Below are 12,987 nucleotides of genomic sequence, written 5' to 3' on the forward strand. Positions count from 1 at the left end.
GACAAGAAAGCTATGATCCCTGCAGATTCAATGAGTACTATTATACATTGAAAACACATGTTAAATTGTTTAATTTACATTTATTTGTGAGTTTATCTGCACATTAATGACTAGAAATTACCTCTGAGAAAAAGTGTACGTCTACATAAAATAGTTCAGTTACAAACTGTGTTTGCCACATAGGAAGTATGCTGAGAAGGCTAATTGGTTGACTTCTTCACATTTAATAAATGTTTGGAAGTGTGATAGATTCACAGATATTTCAGTCATTCAGAATGTGTCAAAATAGCACTTTAATGAATTCTATGTTTGAAACATAGTAAATAATTCATAAAAGAATTCATAAAAGAATTGTTAGTCAATTTATTGCTTCCTATGTATACAGTGTTATAATTTGATATTTTTATCCTTTCACTCTGGAAAGATTATTCAGGATTCTATTTTTAGTTACTTTTACATATTTTCTGATTATTTATAGATTGTGATAGAACTAATTCATTTTTTTGATAGAGGAAAATTTGTGTAAGGCAAATTAATATTTATTAATAAGGCACAGATTAGCAGATGAGCTTTGAATGTAAGTAGTAGTAAAACACTTAGACATCAGTATAGCCATCATGTGATCTTCAGTGGACTAATTTCAGGACCTCAGACAGACACCAGAGTCCAGTCTCTCCTGATTGTCCCTAAAGCTGTCCTGCTTGACTATGTGCTCATCCAGGCCTGTTTTGGAAAGATCCATCTTTTTTACAGTGTCATTATAAATCTCTCACCTAATAAATTCCCACACTGCATTCCCTAAGGAACTTAAACTCTTTCATTTGTGTTTCATTTCATTGTGTTGGAAGTATTTGAAAGACAATTTTACATAATGATAAATTAGCGCTTATGAGTTTTCCTAAATTTATATTTTATTGTGATTTCTGAACATATTTTGTTTGCTGTGCTATAATGAACAGAAAAGGCAATGAACATTTTCTTTATAAGATCTTTGTATTTGCTAAGTCTAAAACAAAAGTCTAGGCATAACTGATAGAAGCTAGCAATTATGAGGAAGGGTACTTTTTCTGTCTGTGATCACTTACCTGATTATGGTTAAATGGAGAGTCTGGTTTGCTGATATTAGGAGTGTGGTACTGATTGTTGCCTGAGAGAGGAATTCACTCTTCAATTACCATTGACTGCACTGAGGAGTATAGCACTTGTGACCGAGGAATGACCAAATGCAAGCTACAGAATGGGAGGTTTGCAGGGGAGATATAAAACTTCTTTTTTTAAAATTGACTTCATTTTTAAGAATTTCTCACATGTATACAATTAAATATACATATAACCCTCATTGTCTTCTCCATCTTACCTTATAACCCTACCCAACTTCATTTGGGAGGCAGATAACTCATTAAGTTCACGGGAGCATGGCAACCCACAGGTTGACACGTAGCTGCTTTTAAGGCTCAGTGGAGTCTGCTCTTCATTACAATACCCTGTACAAACGAGGTTTGTTTGTTGTTGTCTTTACAATTTGTAGCATGATATAGACTTGATTGAAGTGTGATTTATGATTTTAAGTGTTTTTATTTAAATGAAACAGATTTAACACATACTACATAATATAATTATAAGGAAGGCAAGAAAGCATTCCACAGAGCTGATATAACTGGGTTTATACATGGAGTCTTTCTGATTTGCTGCGTCTGTCTGCTACAGTTATATTTCATATCTACTTTTTGACCTGTTTTTCACTGTATCATAGTTACATAAATAATGAAAGTAGTTTTTTAATGGACACTTTTTGTTAGTACTGAGATATGGTGGTCAAAATATATCCTTTTAATCCCCATTACAAATAATATAAAATTTGTATTGTCTAAGATTTATAAAATGACTGTGTTTGAGAATGTAGGTGTTAATCTGTCACCTATAAAACTGAAATCATCCTAGGTTCCTTGACCATTGCTATGAAGTTTTGTTTTGTTTTTCTAAGAGTGTTTATAATTAAATGTCTGGGTGTCACGGTGAGAACGTGGGCTCTTGGTCTCTTTCCTTGTCAGACTCACTCCCTCCCGTGTCTGTGGTCAGAGAGCATTGAGTAGGAACCTTTTGTTCTAGTACCGTCCTGCTGATGCTTGTTCTGTGACTTTGGATACGTTCACTCGGATTCTCTTTGCTTCCACTATTTACTGTAATAATGGGGGAGATTGAGAAGAGTTGTCATTTAAAAAGCAATATGTAATATGAAAACCATATAAATTAACCCAGTGTACAAGGAAATACTGGTTTGGGAAGGAAGCTTAATTGCAATCTGTGTTTTCTGAAAAAACAACGTTCTCTTAGAGATGCTGCAAGTGTCTGTAAACGACTGTGTTCTTCCCAATCCTTACCAATTTACATCTAACTGTGATGAAACTATTTTAGCACTGTGCTAAATGTTTACCTATGAAAATGTCATATCAAAGAATAACAGTGTGATGTTATTCAGCATGGACCTTTGTTGTTAATGTATCTAATTGTTCACATTATCTTCAGAGTCCAGGTGTAATGAGCATGTAAAGGAAATAGAGGCATAGTTTTTATGCGCATGAGTACAGTTCAGAAGGACACAGTATCTATTTACTGTGGTCAACCCTATTAGTGGTCTCCAGTTAGAAATGCACTTGGGAGGAATATATCATTTTGATATGTGAAAATATGGTTACACAATAAAAACATGTTGCTAGTTATCCAAACTGTACCATTCCTTTTCCAGTTATTTTAGCTTTCATCTTTTTCTAAGATATTTTAGAACTTTTCTTGTAATAGAGTTTGTTTTCTTGCCATTAATAAAAAGAAACATTTGTTGTAAGAATTAATTACCTCAGAACTTACAGTTCTTATATACTTGCATTCCAACATGTTTTTTCCCTCATAAATAACTCAAAGACTATAATTCACTTAATCAAGAACTGATTGTGGTATTAAAGAATTTTGCGTCTTTAACTCAGATGAGTACTTGATCTCGATAGGAGATTATGACTTTGTGTTGTAACATTTTCCTGTGTCAATTGTACTAATACTGCCTCACCAATATGTTAATTTAATTGGCTTTGTTTTCTTGATTTCAAATTACTGTATAAACCAATAGCTTTTCAATTTCTCAAATAGTAGTTAGAAAAGTATTATTACCCAAACATATGCCACATCCATTCCAGTCAATGGTGATTTCCAATGGTAAAAGTTAAAAGAAAGTGTAGCAATAATCTATAATGTGATATTCATAAGAATTTTCTGAATAAATAATTATTATAAATGAATATGATAAACATTTGTCAAAATTAAATGACAATTTTAATTTTCAGTGATAAATTATAACCTCATATTTTAATCTACTCTTGTTATAGTGAATTGTATTATATTTTATTATTTTTTAATTTTCTATTTAAACATTTAACTAGGGTGAAGTGATTTAATGAAATATTGGCCTGATAAACAAACACCACATTTTGGGTGGGACCCAGGTCTTTTTAATAATGACTCAATTAAATTCTTTGTTCAGATACTTAGATGTTGAAAGCTTTGCATAGGTTTTAATTTGACTGAGTAATGTCTTGAAATATGTGAACATACAAATAATATTGGTTTTACTAATGGTATTTTTTTTTTAGTGTCAGTATTCAAGATTGGCTGTGCTTTTTCAGTTTCTCTTGTATGCACTAACTTTATTTTTCTCATTCTGCTAACCTGTACTTACCTAACTACATTCCCATCAGTTCTTCTAATCTGTTATAGTATACATCTGACTCTCTTCCCTACAACTGCACAGGACTGCTGTCAGAATGGCTCGGTTCTTTCCCTCAGCGTCTCTTTAGCTTTCGAGAACATCCACTCATACCCATCTCCTTTGTCTATGTCTGTTCATTGCATGCAGTGATCACAGAAGACATGGACTCCACAAGGAAGAGAAACTCAGGTCTGTGTCTGCTCCTGGCCTCCTTTGCTCTCTTTTCATGTAACCTGACTTATCCTATAAACAGTTTACCATGTTTGCTCATTTCATAACTTTACACTTCTCTAATATATGAAAATATTAAAATTTTCAGGTGTTTAAGTTTTTATATTACAACTTTTTACAATAGGTGCTTCAATTTTATGGATAAAAGTAGAATTTCACAAAATTCATGTCTTGTCTCTCTATAACTAGAAAATAGCCAGAGACCCAAGAAATACATATATATGTATATGTATATATGTGACTATTTACCTGAGAAAAATCACCTAGATTACATTAATTAGTCATAATTTACTCCCAAACTTATTCTCTGTTTAAACTTGATTTGTTCTATTTTTACATAACTTGAAAAATGCATTTTTTGGTATATTATGGCCAGTATTTTTCTAGGATATTAGGATACCTAAGACTTAATACTTGCTCTGAAGAAAGTTTCTTATATTTATTTATTTATTCCTATTACTTAGAAATTAATAGATCAGGATAATATGCTATGCTAATTTGCTAGTATGAATGATTTTAATCTTTTCAATAAAATTACAAATTTAAATAAAATCTGTTTTAAATAAATATATACATAGAGGGATTCATGTAAGAGGTGAAACTTTAATATTTATTAAACACACATTCATTGAACAAATGCTCTGTAATGCTGTCCTATGTGTTGGCAACATCAAGGCAAACAAAACAGCTGCATATCCTTGTAGGTATTTTCAGGGCTTGACTTGCAAATAATGGCAATAATTAATTACTGGTACTATTATTATATGAGAATCACAAACACTGATGTCATTTATATCAGAGATTTATGTTAGTTCAAGCAATACTTCTGATATTGAATTAAAAGTTAGGAAATGTTGGATGTTTCTGTAGAGAATTTTTCAAATAGATATGGAATCAAGGCAACAGTGATCAAAGACCTCAAGCATTGTTACATAGAAATTACTAAAATTCACAGAGGTTCTGTGAGATTTATTAAAACACGTTAAGCAACAGAAATGCAAAGATGTTAGTCATTTAAAAGAACAGATTAAAGTGTCATCAATAATACAGAAATCCATCAGTTAATAGATAATGATTAAAATTAAGGATACCCATATAATACATGAAAAGCTAATAAAGATGTGGTGCCTTCAATTCATGGAATAGGCCTTATTGATGCAGGAGTGGGGGCATAAATAATCTCTTGTTATTTGGTTGCCGGATGCTTATACAATTTACAGGAATATACAGGTTGTATATCCTTCAGAAGAATTTGAGTTCTTTCCAGATGGGTTAGGTAAGAAACTCATTTGGGTTATCCAAGTATAAAGGATTAATAGTAGCAATTAAATATGTGAATCTGAAATTTAGAAAAATATCCATACTGGGCATTTTAGAAAGTAATGCCACTGGCAGATATGAACATTCAAAGAGCTGGAAGGTCTCTTTACATTTAAGACTCAAATAAGTGAAGAACAGAAATTTGCTAGAACAAACTTCCTGTCATTAAAAGAAGAGACTTCAAGAACAAAGAATTGTAAGAAGGAATCTAGGCAGTAGAGACAGACTGTAGAGAGAAAGAGTCATGCTGACTTACTCAAAGATAACACTGATTGGCAATGGTCTTTGTCTGAGGGCACTCTTATGAACTTTATGGGCTGAAAGTGCAATTAAAGAGCAAGAAGGGTCATGGGAAAGAAGATGATAGTAAATGAGGATCATGAGGAGGAGTCTTGCTGTCTTGATGTTGTAGAGAAGTTAGAAAGGAATATGCTAGTTTAGATGGACAGAGATCCTAAATTCACAAGGCATTGTTTCCTTTTAGCTTGTGTGATTGACTCACTAGTACAGTTCTAGTGTAATTATTTTGATCCAAGGTTGGATGATGAAAAGTTATAAAGTGAGAGAAAATAAAGAATTTGGGAGTTCATGACAGTTGACTTAATGTGCTAATGAATGATCAGAGAAAGTCATGGTTAGATGCGGATATTTTTAAATTGCTGAGAGAAAAGATTTGATGAAATCACTGTAATTTAGTATGATATTAAAAACAAATTGAAGAAAACAGGAAATTATTATCAGAGACTAATTTGGTATTTTTTTAATACAATGCAAAGAGAATGTTTGCCTCCAGGAGTATGTTCCTGAGAAAGAAAATATAATGGCAATTGGAGAGGCAAAATATACTTTACTACTAAAACTCTATATAGGTGATTATAGTGTATAGTTTTACTCTATGCACCTTTGCTCTGGGAGATGACCATGCTACCAGCCCCCACCTAGCTACCCTTGAAGTCTTGGATAAAACACACACACACAGTTGTTCATTTCAATTTGCCTTCTTGGCACAGTTGCTGGGCACTACTATCTCCCACATGGAAAAGTTGCCTTTATCAATTTCTTATATCCCCGCCCCCTCTCCCATCTGCCCTAAAAGTCAATTGCTAAACTGCCCTGACCAATTGTCTATAGGAGTGGCCTATGTAGCCACTCCCTTATGAGAACTCACATGACCCTTCGGCCCAGCAATTGGCCCATGGCTTTCTTTACCAACAAATCAAGAACCGGACCTTAGTAGCAGAACCGTACCCTACAGGTGATTGAAGTTACTGAGGTGCCACGAAGGGTAAAAGAGATGTGTTGAAATTTGCTTTGCTAGTGAATGAACATAAAAGATATTTGTGAGATCAAAGTGTTTCTGAGACAACTTCTATTGAAGGGTCAGCTTTCTATTCTGGATAAGAGTAGAACTAGACCTTCTGTTAAGAAGCTGAGGCCATACTGTTTGTAAATGAAAGAATAGGATGTTCCAGGGGAAATAATCTACAGGGGAAAGATTTAGAGAACAAAGGTCATGAATTTTAAGACGAAACTGATTGGAAAATTATCACAAGAAACTGAAAACTAAGTAAATAAAATATACTATATTGTTTTGTAGTGGTAAAAAGAGAAGGGGAAATTAAGCTACTCTAAGAAAGAAAATTCAGAGGTTGCATTTAAATGTTATGAAAGGCTTTTTGTAATATACCAGAGGGTAGAACTAATGTGCTTGAGAGAGTTCAGAGATTCAATCAGAGGATTGATAATGGAGATATTGCTCACATAAGAATAAATGATGTCTAGTGTGCACATGATTTAGAAGAATTTAAGGAAAGGACTGAGGGAGCTTAGAAATATTATATACAAACTCATAGAATTCACAAAATACAAATTTTAAAAATGTATAGAGAAAAGGTTTTATTGGCTTCTTGTATTTATACAAACCAAATTTTGTTATTAAGTAACTAATCCAAAGTCTCTTTGGGCATGTATTTTAAAACTGTTTGGCTTGGTAGTTCTATAACATTGAAGTCTGGGCTCTCTGGCATTCTATTGCAGTCAAACTGCTGCAGATGAGGACTTGGTCTTTACTAAGCAACATTGTGCTAGTTTCTACAACCATAGATACCAAGGACTAAAAGATTAGTGCATTCTGTCCAAAGCCATGAAAGAAGGATCAGTAGAGAAGCTAAGAAGAGGCTCAGATAGAGGAAATCCTGTTAGTAAATCTTATGAGTACAGTTCAAGATGAATGTCAGCTGTAGACAAAAGTGAGAGGTGATTAATTCTTTTCTAAAGCTGAAGTGTTAATCAGTAAAAGGTTAGTAAGTTTATTAGCCGAGGCTTACATCTCCAATGATGTTGAAGTTTAATTTTCTTTATCACTATAAACTACTAATAGCTCAACCCCAAATATGTGGGAACATTTTTCTGTTATATAGAATTATTTTATTACATATACTATTGTACCATTACTTACTAATTGTTTATATTTTAAATGAATTATTTCAAGTATATTAGCTTGTGGCTGCTAGCATAGGCTGTAACTGTCACAGAAACATCTGCATCCCAGTTTTAGTGATGCACCCCTGAGCTTGTCATCTCTGAAACACTGTATCTGAGTGAGAGCTGACTTCTACAACTTGACTAAAGGGAGTAGTGGCAGAAGAACATAGGTTTGCAGGTACTTTCTTTTCTTTTTAATTTTTTATTAGATATATTTCTTTACTTACATTTCAAATGTTATTCCCCTTCCCGGTTTCCTGTCCATAAGCCCCCATTCCCTCCCCTCCACCTCCCCCATACAGGTATTCCCCCTACACATCCCTCTTATTGCCCCCCCACCCATATTCCCCTGCACTAGGGGTCCAACCTTGGCAGGACCTTCATTTCCTTCAGCTAAATGCCTACCATTACGATAGCTGAATCATGTCCTATTCTCTTGAGGTTGTTTTGTGGTTTTTGTTTTAGAGCAGCTTCCATACTGTCAAGCTCTACCTTATGATTATTGTCCATTGGTTAGAAATGAAAACCTAGGACTCACACATTGCTCAGTAAGCACTGTTTTTCATAGGTGGCAGTGTTAACTTTCCTATCAATTGTGCATGCGGGTTCCTTTCTTCCTGTAATTTGACTAGGATTTCTTATCCTCTCCTAAAAGTAAACAAACAAATAGATGTACAGCCATTTTTGCTGTCATGACATAGAATTCCAATGAAGGTAGGATTAGCATCTCTCTGGTGACTAAATTGTAATCCATTCACTCTTTTTCATTTATCCTTCTTTTGAGAAATGTCTGTTCAGATAATTTTCCTATATTTGATTGACTTTCTTTCTTTGATGTTAAGAATATATTAAAGGTGTTTAAAAGATTAAAGATGACTTATTGGTTAACCAGTGTCCAGTTTGCAGAACCCTCAAATAGTTGTAACTCCAGCTCCAGGGAATCTGATGCTCACTTCTGTACAGTCATACACACAGTTATTCACATGATTAGAAATAAATCTTTAAAGAAGTCTATTGATTTGTGTATTATGTATATTATTCCACTGCTAAATAAATATCTAGCAAAGGCCTTCCTCTCATTCTGTAGGTTTTCTGTTCATTCTGTTGACTCTTTCCTCTGCTGTGAAGAAGCTTTCAGAGTTTACATAATTTAGTATTTAAATTCTTGCTTTTTCCCCTAGGATACTGGAGTCCTATTCAGGAAATCCTTGCTAGATTCTTGATGGGTTCTCCCGTTTTGTTTTTCTTAGTTTCAAGTCTTTCCTAAAGGTCCATGATGTCTTTATAGATTTGAGAGGTGTGGGTTAGTTTCAATCTCCGTGTGAATGTCCCATTTGCTCAGCACTGTTTGTCTGATAAGTGTTTGGGGGTGCTTGTCAAGAATCAGCTACTACTGCATTGATTCAGTTCTGAGTCTTCTACTCCATGGTTTACACATCTGTCCTGATCTGCTATCTTTATCCACTTTGAAATCAGATATGGGCTTTGTTTGTTTTGCTCCTGATTGCTTTTGTAAATTTTTAGCTTTATTTTGTTTCTACTTAAATTTGGTGTTTCTTTGTTTGTTTCAGCTTCTTTCCTTTCTAACTTGTGAAGGGGTACAATGGTATTTTCTTGAGGATTACATTGAATTTTCAGTGGGGCAGTGTGTCGCCACTTTTAATATATATATATGTATAAACATGGAAGGTTTTCCGCATACCAGATTGTCTTCAGTTTTTCTTTCTTTTCCTTTTTTTAATGTGTTGTCATTTTCATTGTAGGAAACTTTCCTTCCATGATATTTTTATTCTTAGGTATTTTATTTTAATCTCTAGATGCTACTGCAAATGGTGTTCTTTTATGTTTTTTGTCTAAATGAGTTTGTAATTGTTGTATGTAGAAAATCAACTAATTTTTATGTTGATTTTGGTTTCTTTTCTGCATTTATCTCCTCTAGTCCTGAGAGGGTCTTGAGGGTTTTTCACTGACAGTATCAGACCATCTTCAAACAGGTGTGATGCAGCTTCCCCTTTTTGCTGTGTTCTATTTTGCTCTCTTGCCTAATTGTTCTGGCTAAAATTTCGTTGATGTTTATTTGATGTGTTGAACAGGAATGATGAGATGACACTCCATTTTTCCTTCTTGATTCTAGAAGAAATGCCTTCCTACGTTGCTTGCAGTGGGTTTGTTACTAGAACACAACCACAGTCCTTTATGTAGATGTTGCCTTTAACTGCTTTCATATCGCATTGCAGCTAAGTTAAGGTGCACACAAAAGATCTGCAATGTAGGACGGAAAAGGATAGCTTATTCCATAAACTGAAAAGGATAGCTTATTCTATAAACCCCAAGGGAGTGAGGCTCCTAGTTTCATCACTGTTACCCAAGTTAAACGAGAAATAAAGGCCACAAATGATTCCCTGTGCTTGTATGCCTATCATTGGAGTGTCAGAGACAGGCAGATAGACCTCTGAGGCTCATTGGCCTTGCAGCCTAGCTTAACAGGTGAGTTCAGGCCAATGAGAAACTCTTGTCTTATAAATGCAAGGTATGCAGTATCTGCAGAAAGATTCCAGAGGTTACCCTGTGATTTAAACATGCATACGTACACCCATGCACTCATGCAAAGGAACATTCCACTACAAGACCAAGCATACAAATGCATGTTCAGGCACAAATACACAATGTATATTATTATTATTATTATTATTATTATTATTATTATTATTATTATTCTCTTTATAAGTTGGCTAACCCACCCTATGTGTCACATGTGTCCTAGTCATCAGAAGGAACTCAATGCAGGTACCATAAAAGTTTGACATATAAAACAGTCTAAATATTAGAAAATGCATATGTTTGTGTTATGTACATTCTATGTCTTCTACATGTGCTTAAGTTTCCTCTTCAATTAGTAATATTTCTATGTAACACTCTGTCTTCTATCCTGATAGCAGCATGCATCATTTTAAATGAATTTTCCCAGACAGTATTTGCTAATATCATCTTTTCACTACACATATTTTTTTCATCCAGGGCTAACTTTTTGTTCTTTTGCTGTTGGGAAATAAATGTTTTATGTCAGAGTATTTCTTGAGGTAGGAACAATTTTACAGGTGTAGTTAATGAACTAATGGGTATTATACTTGTAATATATCACAGATATTCATATGTCTTAATATATCCTTCAGTTTTTCTGCAATATTAACATGCATAGTTATTAAATGACTATCTTAATAAATTGTTGACCACTTTCTGATTAATTTATTTAAGTTTGATGGCATAAAAACAGAAGTAATACCATCATTTGGGAACCTGAGACAGAAGGTTAAGATCAGCCTAAACCTGTCTCATAACACAACATCAGTGTGATAATATATTTACAGGCCATATCATTTAATTCTTTATGGAGACTGTTAGCTAAGACTTTGTTAATCTTTCTGGGAAATTGTGTTCCCTTTTATCTTTAAACAATCTTCACTTTAGATTTCTTACTAATAAGACTTACCGATATATAATGAGTTTTTTACAGTGCATAGGTAATTTTTTTAAATGAATTTTTAAAAACTGGCTTATGAGACGATTCTGTAACTGCCAAATGTGTTGTTATATTTTCAATCACATTATTATTATTATTAATAATAATCGGGTAAGTATTAGATGTTTATTTTGATAGGTACATTTTTGTCTAGATATCTTTACTTTGGTTTTAAAGTTATGGTCTTGAGCAAAGGGTATGTATCTGTGTTTTTACATTCCTGTCTACATATGCAGTGCTTATAAATTTACATAACAATGTGTTACTATACCCACCAGTTGAGCCCATTAAGTCCATTGTCTTCATATGTGTTTTTCATTGTATATATATTTATGAAAATTTGTTTTTTCAGTGTGTACAGTTATGAAAAATATGATCTTCCTATAAGTATACTTTTTATATTTGTTAGGGTTGACTAATTGAATTTAGTTTTTAATTTCAGTCAGGGGTTTTAAAGACCACTTTGATATCTAAAATTGATTTTTTTCTTGAAATGGTAACAGGTACTGAGGATACTAATTTTTTACCATTCATTTTTCTCCTTTTTTATAATCTATTTTTAGTTCATTTCAATAGTACTTTTTACATTTACCATTGTGGTTTCATCAAAAGTGCGTTCCATAAACTTTTTTCTTAATTTTACTTATCGAAATTTCAAATTCAAAAATTTCTGATAAGTAAACCTATAATGTATTCTAGGATGACTTGCTTTAACACAGTCTAGTTATATGACAATAGTTTTAAAATGCAGTTTTAAATTGCACTGAAACAGGTAGAAACAATTTTCAGACCAGTTTAATTTACATGATGAGTTAAACGCGAAAGTTCTCGTGCCAAATTTGTATGCTATCAAATATATTCTTCTGGACACATTTGGGCCAATGTTTTCTACTAGTTATCTTTTCTTTTAAAGCAAGTATATTTTATTCATATTCAAATTATGTAAACATATATATAATAGTTATGTTTTTATTTACCAAAAATGCATAGTTTAACTTAAAGCAAAGGCAATACTACTTTAATTTATTTCAAATACTTTGAGTGAACATAGTTTATCAGCTTCACATTTCTTCTTTTATACATCCTAATTAGGATTCACAAGTAAGAACTAAATATTAATTTTATGGGTTTTTTTCTACTTGATAGGTGCTATGGATATAGAGGAGAGAAATCGCCAAATGAAACTTAACAAATACAAACAGGTAGCCGGATCAGATCCCAGACTGGAACAAGATTACCATTCGAAGGCAAGACAATTTTCTTTTTAAAAGTTGTAAAGTAGTCGATCTTATGAAGCTGCTAGATTTTTTTCAGACGACTGAATATAGATGAGTCAGACACAAACATATAATGTAATGGCCCAGTGATAGTAAATTCTACAATGTATGGTGTTTGTGTACCGGCTCTTAGGGATATGCTTCTCCTTACTGGAAACACATTACTATATAACATCTAAGTTAAAAGTCTAAAGACAGGAGCTTTTACATTTGTTCCGTTTTATAAAATTTGTATACCTTCAAAAATGTCTAGGCAATTCTTCCATCATCATCCTGTGTGTTTTTCCAATACATCTTTTTCTGTTTTATGTTTCCTCTTTCAGTATTCTAATTAAATCTGCTTTATTACTGATTTATTGGAGCAAACATGTACTTATGAGGTTTCATTAGTTCAAAAG

General features: G+C 33.1%; 1 protein-coding gene across 48 annotated transcripts in view; it reads left to right on the top strand.

Annotated features, from left to right (window-relative positions):
• Rims2 (regulating synaptic membrane exocytosis 2) overlaps positions 1 to 12,987 on the top strand; it is a 511,056-nt gene that overhangs the window by 365,990 nt on the left and 132,079 nt on the right. For 23 of the 48 annotated variants that reach the window (XM_039078274.2, XM_039078264.2, XM_039078271.2 and 20 more), the window contains 2 exon segments: positions 3,905 to 3,946; positions 12,459 to 12,559. The exons of 14 other annotated variants lie outside the window; for them this stretch is intronic. In XM_039078274.2, the coding sequence (XP_038934202.1) occupies positions 3,905 to 3,946; positions 12,459 to 12,559 (143 nt within the window). 48 annotated transcript variants of the gene reach the window in all.

Source organism: Rattus norvegicus, chromosome 7 (genome assembly GCF_036323735.1).
Source record: "Rattus norvegicus strain BN/NHsdMcwi chromosome 7, GRCr8, whole genome shotgun sequence".
In the NCBI taxonomy this organism is placed as follows: Eukaryota; Metazoa; Chordata; class Mammalia; order Rodentia; family Muridae; genus Rattus; species Rattus norvegicus.